Source organism: Rattus rattus, chromosome 8 (assembly GCF_011064425.1).
Source record: "Rattus rattus isolate New Zealand chromosome 8, Rrattus_CSIRO_v1, whole genome shotgun sequence".
In the NCBI taxonomy this organism is placed as follows: domain Eukaryota; kingdom Metazoa; phylum Chordata; class Mammalia; order Rodentia; family Muridae; genus Rattus; species Rattus rattus.
The window spans coordinates 69,931,015-69,956,349 of record NC_046161.1 but is presented as its reverse complement, the minus strand read 5'-3'; the positions used below and the strand labels follow the sequence as shown (position 1 = coordinate 69,956,349).

The 25,335-nt window shown below is 43.6% G+C and overlaps 1 protein-coding gene across 1 annotated transcript in view; it reads left to right on the top strand.

Annotated features, from left to right (window-relative positions):
• Scg3 (secretogranin III) overlaps nucleotides 1-25,335 on the top strand; it is a 38,979-nt gene that overhangs the window by 7,960 nt on the left and 5,684 nt on the right. Inside the window, exons 6-11 of the mRNA XM_032909767.1 lie at nucleotides 561-710; nucleotides 5,335-5,512; nucleotides 8,904-9,020; nucleotides 11,216-11,299; nucleotides 13,091-13,228; nucleotides 22,259-22,339. Of these exons, the coding sequence (XP_032765658.1) occupies nucleotides 561-710; nucleotides 5,335-5,512; nucleotides 8,904-9,020; nucleotides 11,216-11,299; nucleotides 13,091-13,228; nucleotides 22,259-22,339 (748 nt within the window). The remainder of the gene's footprint in view (nucleotides 1-560; nucleotides 711-5,334; nucleotides 5,513-8,903; nucleotides 9,021-11,215; nucleotides 11,300-13,090; nucleotides 13,229-22,258; nucleotides 22,340-25,335) is intronic.

Here is a 25,335-nt window from a genome sequence, read left to right as displayed (position 1 = left end):
GAAGCATCCATAGAGTTTCAGAAAGTAGCACTGACAGCAGGAATAGCCTAAAGATGCTTCTTCCTGGAGTGCTAGACAGTTATGGTCACAGGCTACATAAGACGGGATTTTGTCTGTTACAAAGAGAAGGTTCCTTGATCGGGCTTGAAGACTGCACTTCTCTGTGGGAATAAGGACACAGGTTGAGACTGTGGTTAAGGGTTGTGCTGGCTTAGGAAAGCAGTGGTTGTAGATTGTCCATGACTTCACTAGCACTGAGTAGCTAGGTTTTCGGCTCCAGGCAAGTTTTCACTTCCATTGAGCAGGCCTTAAGTCTGATTAGAGAGCTGTTGGCTATGATGTGTGCCACTGCTGCATCCGTAGGGTAATCATGCCGTGCTGGTCCTTGACGGAGTTCACAGGAGGTCACTTGGACTTTGGATGCTTCATTCAACTGGGGCTTACATTTGATCCTAACCGAAAGGACAAGGAGTGATTCAACTAGAGTTCAGATGTTTGATTGTTTGTTTAATCCCAGGAGGAGGAATAGCAGTTATAGGTGCTTTGTCTCTTTATAACAGATCACTGAAAGCCAGGCACATACTCTAGAAGATGAAGTAGCAGAGGCTTTACAAAAACTGATTTCGAAAGAGGCCAACAATTATGAGGAGGCCCCGGATAAACCCACAAGCAGGACCGAGAATCAGGATGGGAAAATACCGGAGAAAGTGGTACGTACATGTGTGTTAGGAATGTGTGCATGACATAGACGTGTGTGTGTGTGTGTGTGTGTGTGTGTGTGTGTGTGTGTGCGCGCGCTTTTGTATCTCTGTACAGTTAGTGCCTTGCCTGACGCCAGAGAATATTTGGAGAGTATAGCATATTTAGCATACTGGAAACATGTATCATATGTTACAACGATTTATTCTGTGCCGGTGTGCTAGAACCAGTACTCCATAGTTTTTTTTGGTATTCAATTTCCATTAACAATGAACATTATCACATATTCTCAGTGCATGTTTGTACATGCACAGGTACACACACACACACACACACACACACACACACACACACACTTACACAGACAGGAGTGAATAGACAGGTCAGTCCTCTGCACAGCAGCCTCATACCATCACCACCCCCCTCTTATACTGTTCCTCTATTCTAGACTGTGTTCTTCCACCTGCCCCTTCCTCCTTTTTACTGGTTGAGAGGCCTGTCTATCACCCTTTATCTGAGCTAGCCATTTGTCTTAGTTAGGATTTTCTTGCTGTGAAGAGACACCATGACCATGGCAACTCTTATAAAGGAAAACATTTTAATTGGGGCTGTGTTACAGTTCAGAGGTTTAGTCCATTATCATCATGGAGGGATGCATGACTGGAGGAGCCAAGAGTTCTACATCTTGTTCCACAGGCCTCAGAAGGAGACTGTGTGCCACACTGAGTGTGGCTTGAACATAGGAAACCTCAAAGTCCACCCTAACAGTTACACACTTCCTCCAACAAAGCCACACCTTCCTCCAACAAGGCCGTACCTACTCCAACCAGGGCACACCTCCTAATAGTGCCACTCCCTGGTGACCAAACATTCAGATCTGTGACCCTATGGAACCCATTCCTATTCAAACCACCACACTTTCCATATTCATAAAAGAACAAAGGTACACTTCCTAATAGTGCCACTCCCTATGGACCAAGCATTTTGACCCAGGAGCCAATGAGAGCCATTGCTATTCTAACCACCACACCATCATTATCTCCCGTTCCTGTATCCTCTCTGCATTTTCCTCTTGGAATCAACAAAGCTACTGTGATCTTTCTCCCCTTCTTCTGTTCTCTTTATAATTCTGAAGAAATAAACCATAGGAGGGTGTCAGATTCCTTGCCTTGCCAGAGTCCCCGGACCTGAAGCTCCCTCTTTATCACCTCCAGCATTCTTTCTGATACAGAATCAGGGTTTATAGAATACAGAACTTCTGTTGTTTGGTTTGGGTATTCTTGGAAAGTGGTTGTTTCTGTGGAAAAATCTGCCTCTGGCCTTCTAAATGCTAAAGTATAGGCATGAAACACCGCATGTATTATGGTAATGTTTGTGTGTATTTAGGTGTGTGTGGGGTGGGTGTGTGGGTGTGTGATGTAGTCCGAGCTAGCCTTGAACTTTCTGCATACCCCAAGTTGTCTTTAAACTCTAGGTCAAATCCTTCTATCCCCACCTCCCAGGTTCCCATGTGAATTACAAATTACAAATGTGAACCACCAGGGTCAGAAACTAAAATTAGCTCTAGATTTCTGAAATGAGACTAGAGACTCTCCCTCTCTCTTCTTGATAACTATTCCTAGGAGCTGGCCCCTATTTAAATATCTTTTAACAATCCTACTTGCTCTTAATGCTTTCTTAGTTAAGGTTTCTTTTACTGTGAGGGGACACCATGACCACAGTAACTCTTATAAAGCCAAACATTTAATTGGGGCTGGCTTATGGGCTCAGAGGTTCAGTCCATTATCACCATGACAACGTGCAGGCAGAGGTAGCTGAGACTTCTACGTCTGGATTGGCGGGTAGCAGGAAGAACAAAAGGCAGTGGGCCTGACTTGAGCATTTGAGACCTCAAAACCCACCCCCAGTGACACAGTTCCTCCAACAAGGCCACCCCTCCTCCAACCAAGACACACCTCCTAATAAGCGCCACTCCCCAGTAACCGAGCTTTCAAATCTATGTGCGGATGGGGCCATTCCGCTTCAAACCACCACACTTTCCATAGTCTTAAAAGAACAAGTGTACAGGTCTGAACTGAAACAGTTGCGATTTTCAAGACCCCTCACTGTTCAGTCATTCATTTATAAAGTATCTGTATGCTTGGCTTGTTGTTCATGCCATCTAAATGCACCAATGCAAATAAAGCATTCTTTTAGAGTACCAAACGTTATGCTAAGAATGCCTTGCTCATTTGAGAAGACACAGGCTCTGCTCCCACAAAGGCCAAGCTCTAGTGGAAGATGTAAACTGACTCCCAACAGTGGTCAATTTAAGGGCAACCGGATGAAGTGCTTTGAGAAAAGACCCCTGTTCTACACTTAGACTGGAAGAAGGCTTCCCTAAGGAAGCAATTTGAGCTGAGAACTAAATGCCAAATACGATTAACTTGTAAACAGGAGAGGCCACATGTGTGGAGTATCCAGGTAACTAAAACAAGGACTTGTGGCTGGCACAGAAAGACAGAGTGATGTTATGAGACTAGGGAGTAGACACAGCTCAGACCACGCAGAGCCATATGTAGAGTCTGACACGTACTGTAAAAGCCAAGGGACCATTCTGAAGGGTTTTGCCTTTACTCACTTCCTGTTGCTACAACAGATGAATACCTGGGACTGGGTAATTCATAAAGAAATGAAATGGGGGCAAGAAGACTGACTCAGCAGTTAAGAACATTGACTTCTCTTCCAGAAGATGCAGATTCGATTCCCAGCACCCATGTAGTGGCTCACAACCTTCTGTAATTCCATTCTCAGGGGACCCAAGGTCTTCTTCTGACCTCCGCCTTCATCAGGCATGCACATGGTGCAGAGACATATGTACAAACAAACACCCATACATGCACATGGTACAGAGACATATGTGCAAGCAAACCCCATACACGTGAAAATAAGTCTTTTTTAAGGGAAAAGAAATGCATTTAGCTCACAGGTTTGGAGGGTGGACATCTGAAAATGGGACGGCTTCCGGTAAGGCCATGTGTTGAGAAGGGAAAGTGAAGGGCAAGCAAGTGTGTGTGTAAGAGGGGAAGGGATGCCAGGCACCTTTAACACCTCACCCTGTCCCACACAATAGCTAGGCTGCTACAACTAGCCCGGTCTTGTCGACAGTCTTGTGTGGAAACGCAGCCTAGCAGAGCCACCAATACACCAAGCAGCACCCTTTCAGCAAGGCACTCCACTCAGGTAAAGCCAGATCCTTGACCACAGCTCAGAAAAGAATCTCGGGACAAACCACTGTGAGGCACGGCCAGCAAATGTATGAGCTGTCAAAACAGAAAGTCGTAGGAAAAAAGACAGCCCGCATCGAAGGCATGGATGCAGGCTCCCTGAGAGGGACATGTATGTGTCCTTGCAACGGCGGTCTCTATGACTCTATGATCTTAAGTTAGATTGCACAAAGAATGTTATTTTAATGTTTAAAAGGTTAGGCAAGCTGAGGCCATAAGACAGCTCTGCAGAGAAAGACAGTTATTGCCAAGACTGGTGACCTAAATGTCCCTCATGATAGAAGAAGCACCAAGTGGCTAAAGTTGTCTCTGATCTCCATCTCACGACTGGACATACACACTCGAGTGCATAGGCGGGCATACACACACACACACACACACACACACACACACACACACACACACACACACACACACATACACACAAGCAGTATAAGTTAGCCGGTTATCAAGCCAAAGAAATGTCCGATTTCCATCCTCCTAACTCTGGGATTACAGATGTGTGCCACTGGGCTCCACTTTTATTTTTAATGTGGGTTCAGGGCTCAAACTCGAGTCCTTATACCCATAAAGCAAGCAGGTTACCATCCAGCTACACTCCGGCCTCATTGTAGGAGATTTTTAAGCAAAAGAGCTGTAAGATCCGATTTCTAGAAAGATACCTTGGCCCCCAGGATATAAAATCCTGAATCAAGAAGAGATTTGAGATGTATGGTATATCCGTGAGAAAGCGGGGGTGAAGCCTGCTTGAACTAACAAGGGTTACTGGAGAAAGAGGCGTACAAAAGGCCCTAAGATTTAAAAGTAGAGTAACGAGGGTGGCTGGATCGGATGTGGGGAAAAAAAGCGGGAAAGGGTAAGAAAAGCTCCTAGATTTATCTACCGAATGGCAAATGAGCTTTCACCAACGAAGGAACAAAGATCAGGTCTAGGAAGGGGAAAACCATTAAGCATCATCCAGACACAAATGCTCCCTGGAAGTTCCAAGGTGTGAGTGCTCTGTTACTGGCCGATATTCTTTTTTCTAATGACCTGGTCCATCCCACACACCCCAACCCTATACACTGTGTGAATCAAAACTCTCTCCTCTTCAATGAAAGACTCCCAAAGGGAAGACTCCCAAAGGGAAGACTCCCGAAGGGGGACTTGGACAAAGCAGATCTGTAGAAATCCCCAGTGTAGCCTCTCCTGTGCCACACGAAGATACTTGACTTTCTCAAGGTGGCTTACGTGGAGAACCTGCAGAATCTTGTGAAGCAGGAAGAACTCTGAGACTTCACATTCAAGGTCACCAGAAAGGAGAGGATTGAACTGGAATTGTCACTTCTAAACAATGTTTATTTTCTGTGTTATTGTCCCCTCACCGAAGACTCCAGTGGCAGCAATCCAAGATGGCTTTACTAACCGTGAAAATGATGACACAGTATCGAACACCTTGACCTTGTCCAACGGCTTGGAAAGGAGAACAAACCCCCACAGGGAAGATGACTTTGAGGAGCTCCAGTATTTCCCCAACTTCTATGCACTACTGACAAGCATCGACTCAGGTAACTGCCATTTTATGACCGAGCGGAAGGGAAATAAGACAGTAAGTCTTGGAAGCTTTCTTCCTGTTCACGGTTCCCAAGTGCAGTCATCCATGACATACACTGTTGGCTGGGAAAAGCATTTCACATCTTTTTTTTTCTTCAGAAAAGTAGTGTACTAGTCATGGAAAGAGTAATCAGGAAATGTGGAGTTTCTGGAAAATTTAATCTTGTTAACAGACAGTTTGTTTATTTGTTCAATAAACAGTTATGGAATGTCTGCTGTGTACAGGGTACCCAAATCTCTCACATGCTGAGATGAGTCACCATTCCGCCCTGACACAGCCCAGCCTTCACTTTTTAGTATGGCTGGGTTTTTGCTATCATCCTTTATTTTATTTAGTTATTCATTTATTTTGTGTGTGGGCATGCATACCACAGTGCACATGTGAAAGTTAGAGGACAATTTCCAGGAATTGGGTATTTTTCTGCCTGCTGCAAGGATCCTAGAGATGGGATGCAGGTCATTAGGCTTGGCAGCCAGTGCTCTTAGCAACTATGCCATCTCTCTGGTCCTTCAGCTTTTTTAATGCTTTATTCTCAGCTTTAGTGGGGTGTAATTGATACACACTCACACACTCACACACTCACACACACACACACACACACACACACACACACACACACCACCAAATCATATACAATATGCACATTGCATGGTATTTTGGTGTTCATCTACATTGTGAAATGAACATCATTGCTAAGAGCTGTACATCTATCACCCACATACGAAGTTGCCGTAGTCTGTTTATTCATTTTCTTTTTGTTATTGTAAGAATCTGCCTACTTAGCAAATTTCAAGTATGTAATCCAATGGTGTCATCCATAGCTACCAGGCCACATAGTGTCCAGACTTATTCACATTACAGGACAGAAATGATACCTTTGACCAGCATCGCCCAGTTTTACCCTCTCCACGCAGTTTTTTTTTTTAAAGATTTTATTTATTTGTTTATTATATATAAGTACATTGTAGCTGTCTTCAGACACACCAGAAGAGAGCATCGGATCCCATTACAGATGGTTGTGAGCCACCATGTGGTTGCTGGGAATTGAACTCAGGACCTCTGGAAGAGCAGTCAGTGCCCTTAACATCCGAGCCATCTCTCCAGCCCCTCTCCACCCAGTCTTAGACAATGCCATTCTACTCTCTACTTTTAGGACCTTGACTATTTTAAATTCCACATCCAGTTGCCTCTCCATAAGTGTAGAAGGAATGGCGGGACCTGCTTCAGATACCAAAATCCACACCTACTCAAGTCCTTTATATAAAATGATCCGAGGACGGTGGCTGAAGCTCGGAGGTAGAATGCTTTCCTAGCATGTCCAAGAGCTTGGATTTGGTTACTTTAACATACATGCGTGCACACACACAACACACACACACACACACACACACACACACACACACACACACACACACAGAGAGAGAGAGAGAGAGAGAGAGAGAGAGGGATCTTCTATAGCATTTTCATAAAATCATCACACACATCCTCATAGACTTTAAATCATCTCTGAATTACCTCCAATGCCTACCCCAGTGGAAGTGTTATGGAAAGAGTTGTTCTGTGCTGCTTGGAGAATTGTGACAAGAAAATGACTGTCTATGCTCACTAAACTTTTCCTTCTTTCTTTTCTCCTTTAGTGTTTTTGATCCTCAGTTAGTTGAGTCCATGGGTGATGAAACCTCAGGTTCAGAACTGAACTGAGAGAATGCACTATCTGTCTCTGTGTCTGGCTTGTTTTACCTAGTGTGTTTTCTAGGCACATTGTCAAAAGCAAAACAAAACGTCAAGAGGGAATTCTGCCAGTTGTATTAAATCTGTTTGGAATGCTTCCTCCATTTTCCTCTCTTAGTGGGAACCTTATTTGTCCTTCTCTGAATTATTCAGGACATTACTAGACATTTGCAGCTTGGATTGTTTTTTTCCAGTGAGTTCCAATGAGCATTGGAGGAAAGGAAGCGAGGAGCACACATACATTTGAGGAGATTGTTCGTTTTTAAACAATCCTACCACAATCTCATCAGTCAACTTCTGCAGGATTTGGTTCCTGTTTGTTTCTGGTTAATCTGCAAAGGATGGTGGTCTCCAGGTCCCCTGTAACAATGCTGTTCAGGCAGATGCCCTGCACTGCCCAGTGTCTTTCCCTGTCCCCGTTACTGCCCTCGAGTGAGCAATTGTGTAAAAGTTTCTGGACCTGTGGTCTCCTCCATAAAGTGGTCTTGGAATGAGCTTCCATTCCCAGAGAGTTCTCTTTGCCCTTCAGGTCCAGACGATGGCCAGATGGCTCTGGCCTCTCTGCATGAATCTGCCAGGCTGGGGGCGGGGCACGGGGGGACCATTTTGTCCCACTGGTTGGCAAATGACCAGCTCAGAACCTCTGTCATTCTAGTGAGTCACTGCTGATCAGTGAAGAGCATCAGCATAGAGCTAAATATACACGCATGCCCTTGATCTAGTACTGGGATGGCTAAAGTCACCTGTCAGGCCTGAGTCAGGCTCTCCCTAACTCATCTTCCTCCCGACCTGTGAGTTTTACGGCATCTTAAAAATCCTGCTGTATAGAGCGTTCTTTAATTTGCTTATCTTTCAGCAGCTTGGCTTGTGTGTTTCATTGGCTGTTTTAAGACAGTGTCATCTATCCCAGGCTGACCTCAAACTCTACAGCCAAGGATGACATTGAACGTCTAATCCTCCTGTCCCTGAGTCCCAGATGCTGGGATTGCAGGCATGTATCGTCACATCCAGTTTATTCAGTGCTGGGGCTTAAACCTCCGAACTTTGTACACACTAAGCGAGCACTGTTCCAGCTGAGCTAAAAGCCCAGCTCCAGATGCTATCTCTTTAATGTCTGCTTTATTACTACAATAGTTCAGATGAATTAAAGCCCCATGGAAAAGTTAATGTGTACTCCTTTCTAAAAGCAGTGTTGTATAGATATATACTACCCTATATTTCCAACATGTGTTATTTTGGGTTTTTTTTTTGGGGGGGGGGGTTATTTCAGTTAAATGTATGTCAATTTAGTTATAAACGAATGGGGAGATATTTCCATACTTATGATGATATACTTCATAAATTGAAAGTGAAAGATAAAACTATTTTCTACCAGTTGTCTTTAAATTATTTTTGTTCCCGTGGGGGCCAGAGAGATGTAAAAGACAGTTAAGAGCACTGACTGCTCTCCCAGAAGAGCCAAGTCCAATTTCCAGCATCCACACTGTGGCTCAACCTTCTGTAACTCCAGTTCCAGGGGATCTATACCCCCCTTCTGACCTCTGCAGGCAAATCACATAAAATAATATGAATAAAAAAATTTTTAATGAATTCCTTTTGCTTGTTTGCCATAGAAAAAGAAGCAAAAGAGAAAGAAACCCTGATCACCATCATGAAGACGTTGATTGACTTTGTGAAAATGATGGTGAAATACGGTACGATATCTCCAGAGGAAGGCGTTTCCTACCTTGGTGAGAATTAGCTTTACTTCCTTTGTTCAAAGCAAATTAAGGATCTGGCAATAATCACCTCACTAATTTGATGATTTATGCCAGAGCAGCCCAGATCTCCAGGGTAACAGAATTGCTTGGGTTGGTGATGCATACTAATAAAATTAATTAGACAGTCTCTACTTTTTCCTCTTAATAAATGCAGCTTGAAGGAAAGTCTCCCACATTTTTATATTAAATCTTACCAGTGCTTTGAAATAATCCCCAGGGAGCAATTTTATTACAATTTAACTCGTTAATTTTTTTTAACTTGTGTTCAGAAATGTGGATTAAGTCTTGATTTTTTTCCCCCTCTGAGTACTGTACGTGGCAAGCAGAAAGAGTACTAGACAGGCAGTCAGGATCCTCCCTCGGCTCTGCTGGGAAGGAAGGCCCCGCACCTTGCGAGGCTTCGCTTCTTACATCCGTAAAATGAAGGATGAAGCAACTCTCAGGTTACCCCATCATTAAGGGAAGTCAAGGCAGGAACTAAAGACAGGAACCTGCAGGCAGCAGCTGATGCAGAGGCCATGGGGGAACACTGCTTGCTGGCTTGCTCCTTCTGGCTTTCTCAGTCTGCTTTCTTACAGAACCCAGTACCACTAACTCAGGGGTAGCACCATTCACCATGATCTGGGCACTTCCAGACCAAATGTTACTCAAGAAAATTACCATGAGTCTTGCCCGCAGACTCACCCACAGCCCAATGTGTCGGGGACATCTTTGCAATTGAAGTTCCCTCTTCCTAGATGACTCTAGCATATGCCAGATTGACATAAAACAAGCCAGTGCACACATCGTGCACATATATACATAGAGACAAAATACCCATACCCATAAAATAAATAAATCTTAAAAATTAAAATATGGTTTCTTGGTTATGCATTGAGAGTGCTCAATTGTTTGTTTTTTTAAAGGAGTTTTGTTTCCCTGAGTGCTTTTGACCACCCATGTGGCTTTGGCGAGATGACCTCAGAGCCTCTGCCAGGGCAGAGAGAAACAAACAGATAAGGAAATGCCATTGGTCAGCTGGATCCAGAATGATTCAGCAGGACCCAAGGATTTTCTCATAAAAACAGTTCTTCCTGGTTTTATTTTGATTATAAAAAGAACATCTTTCTGGTAAAAATACATTTAAGGCAGAAAGAAAAAAAAAGAAAAGAAAAGAAATGTGAAGGAAAGTTAAAATCACTCCCGATACCATCCCCTCATAACATTTTGATTTGCAATCTTCCATATGTCTTGTCTATGTAAGTATATATGGGTACACACCTATGTTCTTTACCTTCAAAGGAAGTGTGTTCATGTTAGAGTCGGTTCTGTCCAGCCAACTCTATTTCTCTAGCACAGTGGTTCTCAACCTTCCTAATGCTTTGACCCTTTAATACAGATCCTAATGTTATGGTGACCCCCAACCATAAAATTATTTTCATTGCTACCTCCTAACTGCAATTTTGCTACTGTTATGAATCATAATGTCAACATCTATGTTTTCCAATGATCTTAAGCGACCTCTGTGAAAGGGCCATTTGATACCCAAAATGGTCACAGACCACAAGTTGAGAACTTCTACTGCTATGGATCTTTATCTAAATATCTGAAATGCAGAATATCTGATGTGTGACCCCCGAAGGGGTCTTGACCCACAGATTGAGGACCACAGCTCTAACAGTATATCAGATGTTATTCAGGACAGTGTCAACAGTGAGACTTGGGAACTCTGTGCTTTGACATTTTTCCTGTGGAACTATGTCAAGCTACTTCGAAGACTTCCATGTGAGCAGTTGTTCCTGAAGCTACCTGATGCTAAGTGTCTAACATGGGAACCACTAACCACAAGTTGCTACTTCCATAAAAAGTCATTAAAGTTAAGTGCTTACTAAGCTAAGTCAGCTGGCCAGGCAGGCATGGAGGCTTAGCCTGTAATCTCAGCACAAGGGAAGCTAGGGTAGGAGGCTTAAAAAGGAGTGGGAAGCCAGCCTTGGCTGCAGCCAAAGCTTCAGGTCAGCCGAGGGTAGAATGAGGCCCTGCTTTAAAGGAAATTAAAAATAAAAATGAATGAATAAATAAAATCTAAGACAGGAGTTGCGGTGCACGCCTGTAATCACCACATATGGAAGTAAATATTTAACATCATTTCCCTGGAAATTAAAGCAAATGTCTTCTCTTCTCTCTAGAAAACTTGGATGAAACCATTGCTCTGCAGACCAAGAACAAGCTAGAAAAAAATACCACTGACAGCAAAAGCAAGCTTTTTCCAGGTAGGATTTACTTGTGACTTGTGTGTGTGTGTGTGTGTGTGTGTGTGTGTGTGTGTGTGTGTGTGTGTGTGTTTTAAGCTGTTAAAACTATTTTCAGAGGTAAATAGTAGGCTTCAATAAACATTGATAAAGCACTGCAGATTTCAAAACATTTTAAAATCTCAAGTTCAACCATGGGAATAGCCACACATAACCTCGGCTATTTTATAGCCCGTCATGGCAGAGAAATCTTACCACCAAAAATACAAAAAAGTTCTTTCACTTAGGGGCTTCTTTGTTGTTTTCTCTGATCTGGGAATTGAACACAGAGCCCCCAGTGTGGAAGGCTAACGTTCTACCATAGAGCCACTCCTCTAGCACTGTGCTAAAACTTAATGTGGGTATTTAACAGACTCTTGGAGGTGACTAACCGGTTACAAAACAGTGAGTCCTCCATAAAAGCCTCCCTCCTGGTCTTTTTCTTACCACTTCTGGAGGCCACCATCCCTGGCCACCTGACATCCCCCACTGCCCCCACCTCCCACCCCCAGCTCCTCGAGATGTTCTGTGCTCTCCACAATATGCCCCCTTTTCTGCCTTATCTTCCACACGCATCCCAGCTCTGCCCGCAAACACCACAGCACTGAGCTGTGTGAGAACAAAAAGAGAAACAGTGGCAAGCTGTGGGCTCTTGTGCTTTAGCTATTCTGTCCCCAGCACAAAAGTCACATACATGTTGGTGATATTATAATGTGCCCCTAAATGATGTTTCCGTGCAGGAGGAGTTTTTTATTTAGTTTCCATGCTGGGGCTCAAAGGCAGCCCCCTCTCGCTTGCTAGGCAGGTACTCTACCAGTTAGCTAAATGGTTAGCCTCCAGTTTTTTTTAATAGTTATTGTGTGTGTGTGTGTGTGTGTGTGTGTGTGTGTGTGTGTGTGCGTGTGTGTAAACCAGAAGTCAGCATCAAGTGGTATCCTTATTGCTCTCCACCATTTTTTTTTTTGAGACACAATCTCCCTGAACCTGGAGCTCACAGATTGGCTACATTAACTGCTCACCGAGTCCCGCAATCCTCCTGTCTTTGCTTCTTCGGTACTAGAAACTCAATAGGTCAGAGATGGCGGCAAGAGGACCGGAAGTTCAAGGGCAGACTAGGCTCCAGGAGACCTTGTCTCAAAAATAACAAAACCGTTCTTACCTGTAACCAAGACCCACATAGCACACCCCAGGTGACTGACAGCACCAACAAAATTAGGATGAGTAAGGATGAGGGTGTGACTCAGCGGTAGAGCACTTGCCTAGCACGCATGACACACTGGGTTTGCTCTCCAGCCTACCTCCTCTTCAGAAGGGGAGGGAGGGAGGGAGGGTGGGAGGAAGGAAGGGAGGGATATAAAACAAATAGCTAGTTTTGATTATACATGCCAGCTCTTCTGGAAGCTGAGGCAGGAGGATTGCTTGAACCAGGAGTTCAAGGATAACAGTTAAAGCCCGTCTCTAATATAACAATAAGAAAACAAGACAAACAGTCGCTCTCTGATGACAGTGTGACTGAAGGAAGAATGAAGTGCTGGGGATCTGGGCCCAACTTCTTATTAACTGCATGGGTGACCCTGAGAATCTCTTTCTTCCCGGGGCCTCAGTTTCCTCTTCTGTGAAGTGAGGGCTGAGGGTTGAATAACCGCTAAAATCACTCTCAGTCTAAAAAATATAGCACGACCTCAAATTATCTTTTCAACAAAGTTTGTTCTCGTTAAGAACTAAAGAAGGTATGGAATGGTGTTTTAACCGCGGTGCACTATCTGATCACAGCTCCGCCAGAGAAGAGTCACGAAGAAGCAGACAGTACCAAGGAAGAAGCCGCCAAGATGGAGAAGGAATACGGAAGCCTCAAAGACTCTACAAAAGACGATAACTCCAACCTCGGAGGAAAGACAGATGAAGCCAAAGGTCTGGATCTTACAGCTCTGGAGTGGGCAATGGAGCTGGGGAAGCAGCAGAGGTTTTTAACACTCGAGTAAGGCTGTCCAAAATCAAGCCCCTCCCCCACAGCGCAATCTGTGCAGTTAAGATTAGCGGAGTGGGGAGATCCAACATCAAGTCCCCCACAGCACGATCTGGGTGGCTAAGATTAGCAGAGCGGGGCAATCCAACATCAAGCCCACACGGTACAGTCTGCGAGGTTAAGATTAGCATGCAGCACCTTTGCTGGGATAACCATGTGTTTTAATAGTGTTGAGTCTTCAACAAATGGCAGCTTGGTTTCATTCTTCAGTGGTCAGCAGCTGCTGGACTTGGGGAGAGATATTCACAATTGAAAGAATATTCACGGTCATTTATGTTTTTATGTCTTTAATGTTCAGTTTATTATCCTAATTTATGGAGAAATGTCTGTTTTTGTTTGTAGGAAAAAGGACATATTGACTTTACAATTCTACATTTTGATCCACAGTAACATTGACTGTTTTAGACTCTGTTTAGTCAGTTGAGCTTGTTGTTTTGAGATAGGATAGTTTGGGTTGGTCTAGAACTCTCCGTGTAAAACCCAGGCTGGCCTCAAACCCGTGGCACCCCTCCCTCCTCCTGCTCCCATTTATTACGATTACAGGTATGAGCAATGTTTTTTAAGTTGTTTAATAGTTCTCCAGATAATGGCAATACGGCTCGCTCAGCCAGGTTGCTCAAGTGAATGGGATTGGCAAAGCCAAGTCCTCACTCAAGCTGTATGTAATGGCCGCCCGTGGAAATGCCTTTAAGAGCTAGATAAAAATCACGAATTCAGAGCATCAATTTGCTTTAAAGATAAATGTGTCTATGGCCTACAAAATTCACACCTCCCTAGGATTTTACAAGCTTTCCCAGAAATCACCCTCCCTCCAGGAAAAAAGACTCGATGGGTCCAAATTCTAAATTATTAAATCCTTTGGTTGAGGGCAGGAAGTGGATTCTGTAGTATGCTCACAGTTTGAGCCCCTTCTATTACAAGTTTCAGAGTTACCTCACAGAAAACCTACATCCCTATGTCTCAGGATACCTCGTTTGAAACATAGTGTCTTCATCAGAAGCTGGGCAGAGAAGCCCGGTCCTGCTTTCTGTCTTCAGGAAATGTTGACCTCGTTGGTGTGATTGAAGCCCACTAGGTCTTACCAAGGTCTCAATCAGAGGTTCATCTGGATATTTTACCACTCAGGAGGAGTGGGAGTGGGTCAGTGCTCTCTCCTGAGGGAAGGGAGCTGGTACTGCTAAGTTGTCATCTAAGAACATGGCACTGGACCTGTATGTAATATACTGGCTCTGTATGTAATGGCCGCCCATGGCAATGAGTAGATGGGCTTTGCTTTCTCTTTGCTATGGTAAGATATGATTACTGGGCCCCTTATGCTCATGCCTTAGCTCTTTAACTTCCTTGTATATTTATTTACTTGTTTGTTTGTTTGTTTGTTTGTTTGTTTTAGTACATGTGCATGCACTCACACACACACTAACACCCATGCACAGGTTCATACATCACAGCACACATGGTCAGTCAGGGAATAGCTTGTTCTCTCCTCCCACCATGCGAGATCCAAGGATCAAACTCAGGTTGTCAGTCTTGGCAGCAAGCACCTTTTTCCTACTGAGCCATCTCATTGACCTTGTATTGGTCAACATTTTTTCAAAATTTTCCAGACAGTCTCACTATGTAGCTTTTGACTAGCCTGGAGCTCACTGTGCAGACCAGGCCGGCCTCAAATTCACAAAGATCCACCTGCCTCTGTCCCCCCAGTGCTGAGATTAAAGATATGTGCCACCATGCCAGGCTGTTAACATTGTCTATTTTTTTCCATTCAATGAGCAATGGTTTTATGGAGAGATGGGCACAGTGTGGTAGTAGGAACTCCTTATTTATTCCACCATTGTCTTTTAGCACCCCATCTTCACTTTCTACTGACAACAAAATATTCTAGATCCACTCCAAATTTTCACAAGACTTGGAACCAGTTTCCTCAAGGAATTCTGTTTTTTCCCTTTCTTCTTTCCTTCCCTTTTCCTTCATGTGCAAAGGTCATATTCCCCAGGAGCCCAGCAGCCACACAGTAAGTCCTTTAACCTGCCTAGGTAGCATGCTAAGTGTTGAGGATGACACCTTATGTTGCTGGACAAGCATCCCCAGGCATGGGTGTATCTCAGCTTCTCTCTTTTTAAAGAAAGTGCTGTGAAAATGGAGCATGAAGGGGGAGATGGCGCTGCTTACAGAGAATGTGTTACCCACCCTTCCTTCTCTCACTACAACACCACACCTGAGACTCGGAAGGAGAAAGGTTGATTTTGACTCACAGGTCGGCTCATCTGTTGCTCTCATTGCTTTGGGCCTGTGGTAGGTGACACATGGTAGGAGGGACACTGCCAAAGCAAAACCACTCACTTCAGTAGCCAGCAGGGAAAGGAGTGGACTTTCCCTGGAGTCCCACAATTTTTTGGGAGAGGGAGAGGGAGTTGGAAATGTTGGTGCATTCACCCTCCATAGGGTTGACAGTAATGCTCTCTCTTTCCAGTGTTTACTCTTTATATTAGCTCTCCTGAAACTCCTGAAGGTGGTAGAGACCCGGGGCTTACGTTAGCTCCCTACTCCACACACCCCTTGATCACATTACTCTATGACAAGAACGAATGAGTCTAATATAGTTAGAACACACCAAGCTGAATGTAAGTTGAGTACCAACATTTCCAACTCCCTCCTCCCCCCCCCAAAAAAAATTGTCTTTAATTAATCCTCAAAGAAAAACAAGCATTCACTCGTTCTTACAGTTGATCATTTGCACCATTTTTCAAAGGGTAGTTTGCTTCTGTTATAAAACCCATTGAGGAACACCCATTGACTCTATGCAGAAAGTAAGTGTACAGATGTGGTTGAAGGCAAGACTGACTGGATTTCTTTCTTTTCCTTTTTCTTTTCATTTGTCTTTCTATACTTAAAGGGAAGGTCTTTAACCCTGGCTGGCTTGAAACTCACTATGTAGCCCAGTCTGGATGCGAGTTTGTGGCAGTCCTCGTGACGCTCAGCCTTCTGAGAATTAGGAATTTCTAATTCTGCCACCGTGCCTGCCAGAGATAGTTCTCACCTTCCACGTAGGCAAGCAAGAGCCATGTACATCACATACACATGCGCATACATTCTTCAAGAAGGCAGCTGGAGCACAGGCTTCCTTCAGGAGGGAGTTAGAGACACTGATGAATAGAACATAGAACAAGGTAATGGTCAGGCTAAAATCATTTAAGAAAATTATTGTAAGGAGGACACACTGGCAGGGACGTTCTCAGAGTCTCTTTTGGTCGTGGAGTATGAGGATGATGCCATGTAACGACAGTTAATATTTCTTAACTAGGCTAGCAGATGGCTGGACATGCGTGCGATATATGTGGGAATAATAGTAACAACAACAATAATGTCCTGAGGCTTATGTCACTTCACTTCGCAAAATATAGTTTGCATGCGTTTTGTTTCACAAAAATCTAAAATAGGGGCTGGAGAGCTGGCTCAGCGGCTAAGGGCCCATGCTGCTTTTGCAGAGGACCCGAGTCTGATTCCCAACACCCACATCAGTGGCTCGGCACCGCCTGTAACTATAGTCCCAGAGAGTCCAGTGCCCTCTTCCGACCTCCTCAGGCACCAGCACATACGTGGCATGTCACCACACAGACAACATAAACAAAAACTAAACCTTTAAATCAAATTTAATTGTTTAGTACAAAAAAACCCACTTTTTATTTATCAATGAATGAAAGATAATTCAATTTACTTCTGAATATAGTTTAGACTATTTAAACTATTGCTTTCTACGAGGACTTTTTTTTTTTACTTACTTTGGCCTTTTAAGACAGGGTTTCAGGTAGTCCAGACTGAACGTGAATCCACTAAGTAACTGAAGCTGGCCTTAAACATCTGATCCTCCTGCCTCAACCTCCCAAATGCTGAGAATACAGATTTAACCTGGCACAGATTAACAGTCTTTTTTTTATATGATGATTTCTAATTGGTAAAGTTATTTGAATGGTGCAATAGTTATTTCTAAATTTAGGAATTTACTAATAGTGAAAAATGTATTCTAACTCTAACCATATCCAGAAACTTGCTTGATTTTCTCTAGAGACCAGGGGATGATCTTTGTAACGTTCTATTATGTAAGTGCTGCCTGGCTGCCAGTTGGACGTTCAGTTACTTACTTTTGATGCGTGAGTCACTGAAAATGTTCTTTTAATTAATTGATTGATTTTTTTATGGGTGTTTTTCGTGTGTGTGTGTGTGTGTGTGTGTGTGTGTAGTGTAGTGTAGTGTAGTGTAGTGTAGTGTAGTGTAGTGTAGTGTAGTGTAGAATAGTGCCCATGGAGGCCAGAAGAGGGCATCTGATTTCCAGGACTGGAGATTGTTGTCAACCACCGTCTGGCTGCTGGCAATGGAACCAGAGTCTTCTGAAAAGTGGCCAGTGCTCTTAACCACTGAGCAGCCTCTCCAGCCTTCTGAAAATCTTTTCAAAACTCATCCAAGGGATGCAATGAGCGTTGGGACACCATAGGCTCATTCTGGGGCCATCACTTGTCATGTTGATAACTAGATGACGTTATAATGGAAATGGTGACTCTGAGGTGACTTTCACTGGACATCTCATTCCCTTTCCCTTTTTATTGAAGCCAGAAAAGTCAATCTGTTGAATTCCTAAACTGGCAGTTCCTGAGGATGTTCTTTCCTAAGCAACCCAAGGACAGACCATTATAGGCCTCAGGTCCCGAGGCCTTCTGTTAGACAGTTCTAGACACAGTCTGGTCTTCTCTGAGCCAGCAAGTGAGATGGGAGCGCAAACAAACTTGGGAGGTTTATATCAACCTACATTGCTGAACATCAAAAGTGTCTCCTCCTTTGTAAAACCATAAACTGTCTTTCCAGAATTCACTCCTTAACAAACCAGAAAGCAGCATACAAGAAATGAATTGACTAACATAAGATCTCGTGAACAGAGAGTAGTAAAGCTCGGCCTTGAACCCATGACCCCTGACGCCTAATCCAGGGTCTATCAGTGTTTGTCACCTCATCTTGTGGGCATGTAAAATACTGTGGAGAAATACTATTCTTTCTCCTTCTCCTGCTCTTTCCTCTTCTCTTTTCTTCCTCTTTACTCCTCCTCCTCCTCCTCCCCCGTCCTCCTCCTCCTCCTTCTCTTAAGACAATGTCTCACGTATCTCCGGCTGGCCTCAAACTCCCTATGTAACTGAGGATGACCTTGAACTCCTGAGTGCTGGGATTATAGGCATCGTCACCATTTCAGTGTGTGTGGTGCTAGGGATCACCCCGGGTTTCTCACATGGCACGAACTCTACCAACAGAGTTTCATTCTCAAAGGAGTGATTTTTGTGCCCCTTCTTGGTGCTCACGCCAGTGGCTATGTGTAACTCAAATTACAGTCATGTAATATCGACATGGTTTTAACATTACATAACAAAGTCTTTATAAACACTTGGGTTTTTCCTTTTTTTTTTTTCTTTTTTTACATATTATTCATTTGATGGCAGGAGCACACACCACAGCAAGCACATAGAGGTCAAAGGATAACTTTCAGGAATCAGTTCTCTCCTTACACCATGAGGATCTGAGGGGCTTGAACTCAAGTAGTTGGACTTGACAGTGAGTGCCTGTATTTGCTGGGCCATTTTGTATGTTGGAGGGAGGGTTCTTTGCGTTGTTGTTTGTGTTGCTGTTGTAAATGTTCTTGAAGCTCTAATGTCTTTAAGATCTGCTGTACTCAGTAGAGTAATCATGTGGGTTTCAGGACAGGAGGAGGTCCGGGTCGCATATTAGGGCCAACAAGGCCATGAATAAGAAGGGCTATTTCTCTCACAGCACTGAAGACCAGGACAGCCAGAGATGCTGGCTGAGTCTTGACTCTGGCTCTTTTCCATCCACTTCAGCATGTGTTTTAAGGTTCATGTTGGATTACCTCAGCCATGAGCTATTTTTTTCCAAAGACTGCTGAAATAAATTGAGAAAAAAAAAAAAAGCCCAGTGTTCCAAAGCGGACTCTCATGGGCTTTCAGTGAACACTGCATAAATAAAAGATTTACTTTTCCAGCTCAGAGAAGAGAAAATGTAAATAAAAGCCGGCTGTTCCTCTCCAAGAGCAGAGGACACCTGACTTCCTGCTCTAACCCACATCCCAGGAAATGTGTGGAAGGCTCGTTAACTGATGGCACCAGCTGCCAGACTTCGCCACTCATTAGAGCCACCTCAGGAGTATTTATCAATAATCCTGAGGCTTCATTCCTCACCCCTGAATATGTTAATTATTAGCATTTGTCAATGGGCAGCAAGGCAAACCACCCAGGGGACTGTGTGGACATGTGTGAGGAAGCTAAAGTGTTGACGTCATTTTATTCTCTATCAGTGGAGGGCTGTCCTGTTATCATCTGTGAGTGAAGGGAGGCACGGGGGCTCAACGGTTAAGAGCTCTCCCTGCTCTTTCAGAATACCCAGAGGCCATTTCCAGCAAGGCAGTTCATAGCCATCATGTAACTCCAGTTCCATTGAATCCTACACCCTCCTCTGGCTTCCTCGGGCACCAGGCCCACAGTGCACTTGCGTACATGCAGAAACCCACTCAGTACACATAAAATAAGAATGAACCTGTAAGAGGGGGGCCCAGAGGTAAAGAATTATGCCGTGTTTTTTTTTTTAAAAAGTGGTGTATCACTAGGTAGTTCTGGCTGTCCTGGAATTCAAGGTATAGACCAGTCTGGCCTCAAATTCACAGAGATCATCTGCCCTGCCCCACCCCACCCCCGCCCTACCCCTACCCTCTCCTCTACCTCCTTGTGCTGGAGTTAAAAGTTGTGAGCTACCAAGCCCATCTTCCCCTTCCCCTCCAGGGTCTTATATATGCCAGGCTGGCTTTGAACTCTCTAGGAAACTGAGGATGACCTTCAATTCCAGATCCTCCTGCCTCCGCCTTCCAAATGCTAAGATTATAGGTATGGTCTGTCAAACCTGGCTTGTGTGGTGCTTCAGAGAGAACCTAGAGCTTTGTCCATGCTAGGCAAACACTCTATGAACTGAACTACATTCTCAGGCCCTCAAAATACCTTTCACCTTCCTAATCTAGTCTTTTAAATGTAGTCTTTAAGTGGCAAGCATTGATTTTCTTTTTCCTACATAAGCTTTCCCCACTGTAATATGATATCCAAAGAATGCTTTAAATCACTATAAAAATTTTTAAAAGAAGAATGTATTAAGATACACTCAAAAGTTTCAGAAGTTCTAATTATCTAATATGTTAATGACAAATTATTATCTAATTATTAAAATAAATCATATGAGGGCCAGTAACTTGATTTAAACACTTTACAAGAAAAATTAAGTTTGAAATAGTCTACACTGCACCAAAATTTCTTTCCTTGTTCAAAATGCCTCATCTGGGAAGGTTACTTGATATAGAAATTACTATATTACTAAATTATTAAATCCAGAAGGAAGCATGGTAACTCATACCATGATCTCGATACACAGAAGGCAGAGGCAGAAAGATAGCCACACAGTAGAGAACAACTTTATCAATGTAGAAAGTTCCAGGAACCAATCAGGAGAGGCCTTGTCTTAAATTTTCCAAATCCTATTGGTTATCTCACCAAGAAGTAACAGACAGCGGCGTGTCCATGTAGAGTATACCAAATGATTAACACTAACCAGGGGACATTGTTTTGTACATGGTTGCACTTTTTTACTTAATTTTTTAATGTATTACTATTGTATTTATGAGAGTGGGTGTGGGCATGTGTATGGAGATCAGAGAAAACGTTTCAAGCACCAGTTCTCCTTTCCCACTTCCCATGGGCTCTTGGTATTAAATTCCGGTCATCGGGTTTTTAAATCGAGTGCTATAACCCACTGGGCTGTCTTACCAGCTCCATTGTCTTACATCCATGAAAACAAGCCATTGAAACCAAAGCCCCCCCACTCCTGCATAGGTGAAGATGGTGAATTGGGGCTGAAAATTGTGGCAAATCTTTTTTATGGTCCATTTATCCCTTTCCATAGCCATTTCTCAGCACTTCATTGGGAACCTGATAGTATGAGGTCATAGTAGCGAAGTCTGCGTGGGCTTCAGGCCAGGAAGAAAGCTCTTCAGCATCCTCTTAAATGCTGTTGTGGAAACTGGATCCCTGACGGATCTTCAGGCAGTGATACACTGTGTATGAACTGTCATCAGATTCCCCCAAGTTCAGACCTGACTCTAGAACTAACTCTGTGTGTGTGTGTGTGTGTGTGCGCGCGCGCGCGCGCACGTGTGTGTGCGTGTATACATATGTAACGTATGTATATATGATGTGTATGTATACATATATGTGTGTATATGTGATACTCCTTTACTTTCTTTGTGCCTCAACTTCTTCATCTGTGAAACAAAGGGTGAAAATATGGTTGCCTCAAAAGGTTACTGACCAAACCAAAGGCCTGGTGCCACTTTCTCATCCAAGTGTTGACTTATTGCCTCTCAAAACTGGCTTAGGGTTATAAATGGTACTTACACTACAGCTCGAGATTTTTGAACCTTCAAAAGATGGAGGTGATAAATATCTACCATTCTGACTCATCCCCTGACTTGAGACTGCTCCTCAGAAGAATCCTTAACCTGAAATCACCCAATCTAAGAACCAGAAGAATCCTCTTATCTTGCAAATGGAATCAAAATGTCTGAGCAGAGGCTGAAGAGATTACCCAGTTTACCTGAGTTCAGTTCCCAGCACCCACAGCTTTAAAGAGCCTAAGCAGACATCAAACTAAATTTGTGTGGGGTGTAACTAACCAACCTTGATCCTTACCAATGGTCTGAAATCTTATTCAAAAGCATTCTTACTGAAAACTCCCTACACACGAGCATGTGTGTGCACGTGTGTCTACAAAGAGGTATAGGGAAATTTTCCGCATGTTTGATCTGAGTCTCTTGCCTTTTCCAGGGAAAACAGAAGCCTACTTGGAAGCCATTAGAAAAAACATCGAATGGCTGAAGAAGCACAACAAAAAGGGCAACAAAGAAGGTAGGGGCTGGATGAGGTCATGCATCACAAACTCTACCCATTTCCCCAGAGTTCTTTTTATCTCCAATCCTTGAGGTCAAAATGACTGAGTGAAAGTCTCCTCTCAAACTCAAAGACTCTCGGGTATCAAGGGGAATATAACCCCTACTTCTCTTTCAGTTTTTTTTGTTTGTTTGTTTTTCTTTTTTTTTTTTTAATTTATTGTAGAGAGAAATGGTTTTGTCTACTTGTTTGTTTTGTTTTTTGAGAAGGTCTCACTGCACACCCTTGACTAACCTGGAACTTTCTGAGTAGAACAGACTGGCCTCAAACTCACAGTTTCATCTGCCTCTGCATCCCTAGTTCTGAAATTAAGATCAAGAAACACCACACCATGCCAACCCCAGTAATGGGTTTTATCGTAGCATTTTCAAAATGCTCTGTTCTTATTGTTCTCTCGCCCTACCTCCTCCATTTCTTGCCTCTCCCCACCTCCTGCTGGTCCTCTCCTTTGCTAGCTCCACCCTACTTTCTGGTCACATATATTCCACTACCCTTGTTCCCTTGTCTCCCATAAGATCTCTTTTTCTCCTTTCTAGTTTCATACCCTTACACATACACACACACACACACACACACACACACACACACACACACACACACACACACAGAGAGAGAGACAGAGAGACAGAGACAGAGAGACAGAGAGACAGAGACAGAGAGACAGAGACAGAGAGACAGAGACAGAGAGAGAGGAGGGGAGGGAGGAGGAGGGAAAGGGAGAGGGAAAGGGAGGGGAAGAGGGAGAGAGTTATAAGAGTTAAAATCAAGGAACATGCATCTGAGAAAAAAACATACTACTTATCTTTCCGGGTCTTAATACAGTGATCTTCAGTTTCATTCACTTCCCTGCAAATCTTATAGTTTCATTTTTCTTTACAGCTGAATAAAATGTCATCATGCGTATGAACCACATTTTTATCCACTCATCTGTTAATGGGCATCTAGACTGAATGCTCTTTTAGCTCCTGTGAATGGTCCAGTGGTAAACATTCATGTTCACGTATCCCTGTGGCAGGACTTAGGACCACCATATGACCCATCCATCATCACTTTGGGGTTCATATTCAAAAGACATTATCTAAGGTTTTTGAGAAAGCACAATGCTGGTTTTCACAGTGATGCAAAGGTCTGTGTTCCCTCAGCAATTCACAACTTCTTCCCAAAAATCCTCAACACTTTTTTATTTCTTTTTATTGTTAGACACTCTGACTGGGGAGAGATAGTTGAAGATGTAGAACGTACGGTCAAGTTTTCATTAGCCATTTGTGCTGCTGCTTTCTTTTTTAAAGATTTATTTATTTATTTTATGTGAATACACTGTCGCTGTCTTCAGACACACCAGAAGAGGGCATCGGATCCCATCACAGATGGTTGCGAGCCACCCTGTGGTTGCTGGGATTTGAACTCAGGACCTCTGGAAGAGCAGTTAGTGCTCTAAACCACTGAGCCATCTCTCCAGACCCCATGCTCCTTTTAAGAATTGCCTGTTTGGATCTCTGTGTGTTTGAAGCCAGCCTGGTCTAAGTAGTAGGTTCCAGGATAGCCAGAGTTAAATAGTGAAACTTTGTCTTGAAACAGCAAACGAACAAGCAAAAGAGAAAAACTGACTGTTCAGCCCGTTTGCCCATTTAGTGACGGAATGATTTTGATTTGTGTGGTTGCATTTGCACACGTGGCTATGTGGAAGGCCAGAGGTTGCATCAGGTGTCTCCCACAACTACTTTTCGATTTTTTTTTTTTTATTAAGCTTGAGGGGGTCTACATGATGCCATGGTAGGTCTCTAGAGATCAGAGGACAGCTTGCAGGAGTCAGCTCTCTTCTGCCACTGTGCAGTTCTGGGGATCAAACTCAAGTAGCCAAGCTTAACGGCAAGCACCTTTACCAGCTGAGCCACCTCACTGGCTCTCTCATTGAGCTGGAACCTAGCCAGTTGGCAAGACTGGTTGGCCCGTGAACTTCAAGACACTCTCTACCTCAGCCAGGCGTGGAGGCACACAGTTTTAATCTGAGCACTCAGGAGGCAAGATGGATGGATCTCTGTGCTTGAGGACCGGAGTTAGTTCCCAAGATAGCCACTTCCACATGGTGAGACCCTGTCTCAAACAAAACACCACCTGCCTGCCTCTGCCTCCCCGGCACTGGGATACAGGTGTGCTCCTTCACTAGCTCTCCGCACTGCTGTTTGAGCTCTGAACTCAGGTCCTCATGCTTGCCTGGCCAGCACTTTACCCACTGATCCATCCCCTAGCTGCCATGATTTAGATTTTTTAATGTTTAACCTTTGTAGCTCTCGCTATCGTCTAGGTATTAACTTGCTGTCTGATGTATGGTTGACAAAGACGTGCTCCCATCTTGTTTGTCGCTTCACCCCAGTGGTCACTTTATAGACACTTCTTAGTTCCATGTGATTCCACTTGTCATGTTCCAGAGGTGTTTCTCATAGCACTGGAATACTTTCCAGAATGTACATGACCTGTATCTGGAAGTGCTTTCGCTGTTTTTCTCTTCAGTTTTGTTAGGTTTTATATTAAGATCTTTGATCTGGGGCTAGAGAAATGGCTCTTAAAAGTATTTGCTGCTCTTGCAGGGGACCGAGGTTCAATTCCCAGCACCCCCATGCTAGCTCTCAACTATCCATAACTCCATTCCAAAGGATCCAATGACCTCCCATGATACAGACCTCCATGCTATACAAAACATTCACACACCTAAAATCATTGTACTAAAAAAACTTTTAAAAGATCTTTGATCGTTTTGAATTGATATGTGTGGCAAGGTAAGAAGTATACATATAATTTCTGTGGAAACCCAGTTTTTATCAGCACCATTTGTTGAAGAGGGTTATCTTCTCCCCAATGTATGTTGTGAATGCCTTTATCAAAAATTAGGTGGCTGGAGCTGCGGCGTTCATATCTGGGCTTTGTATTCTATATTCTATTTGTCTCCATCCCCT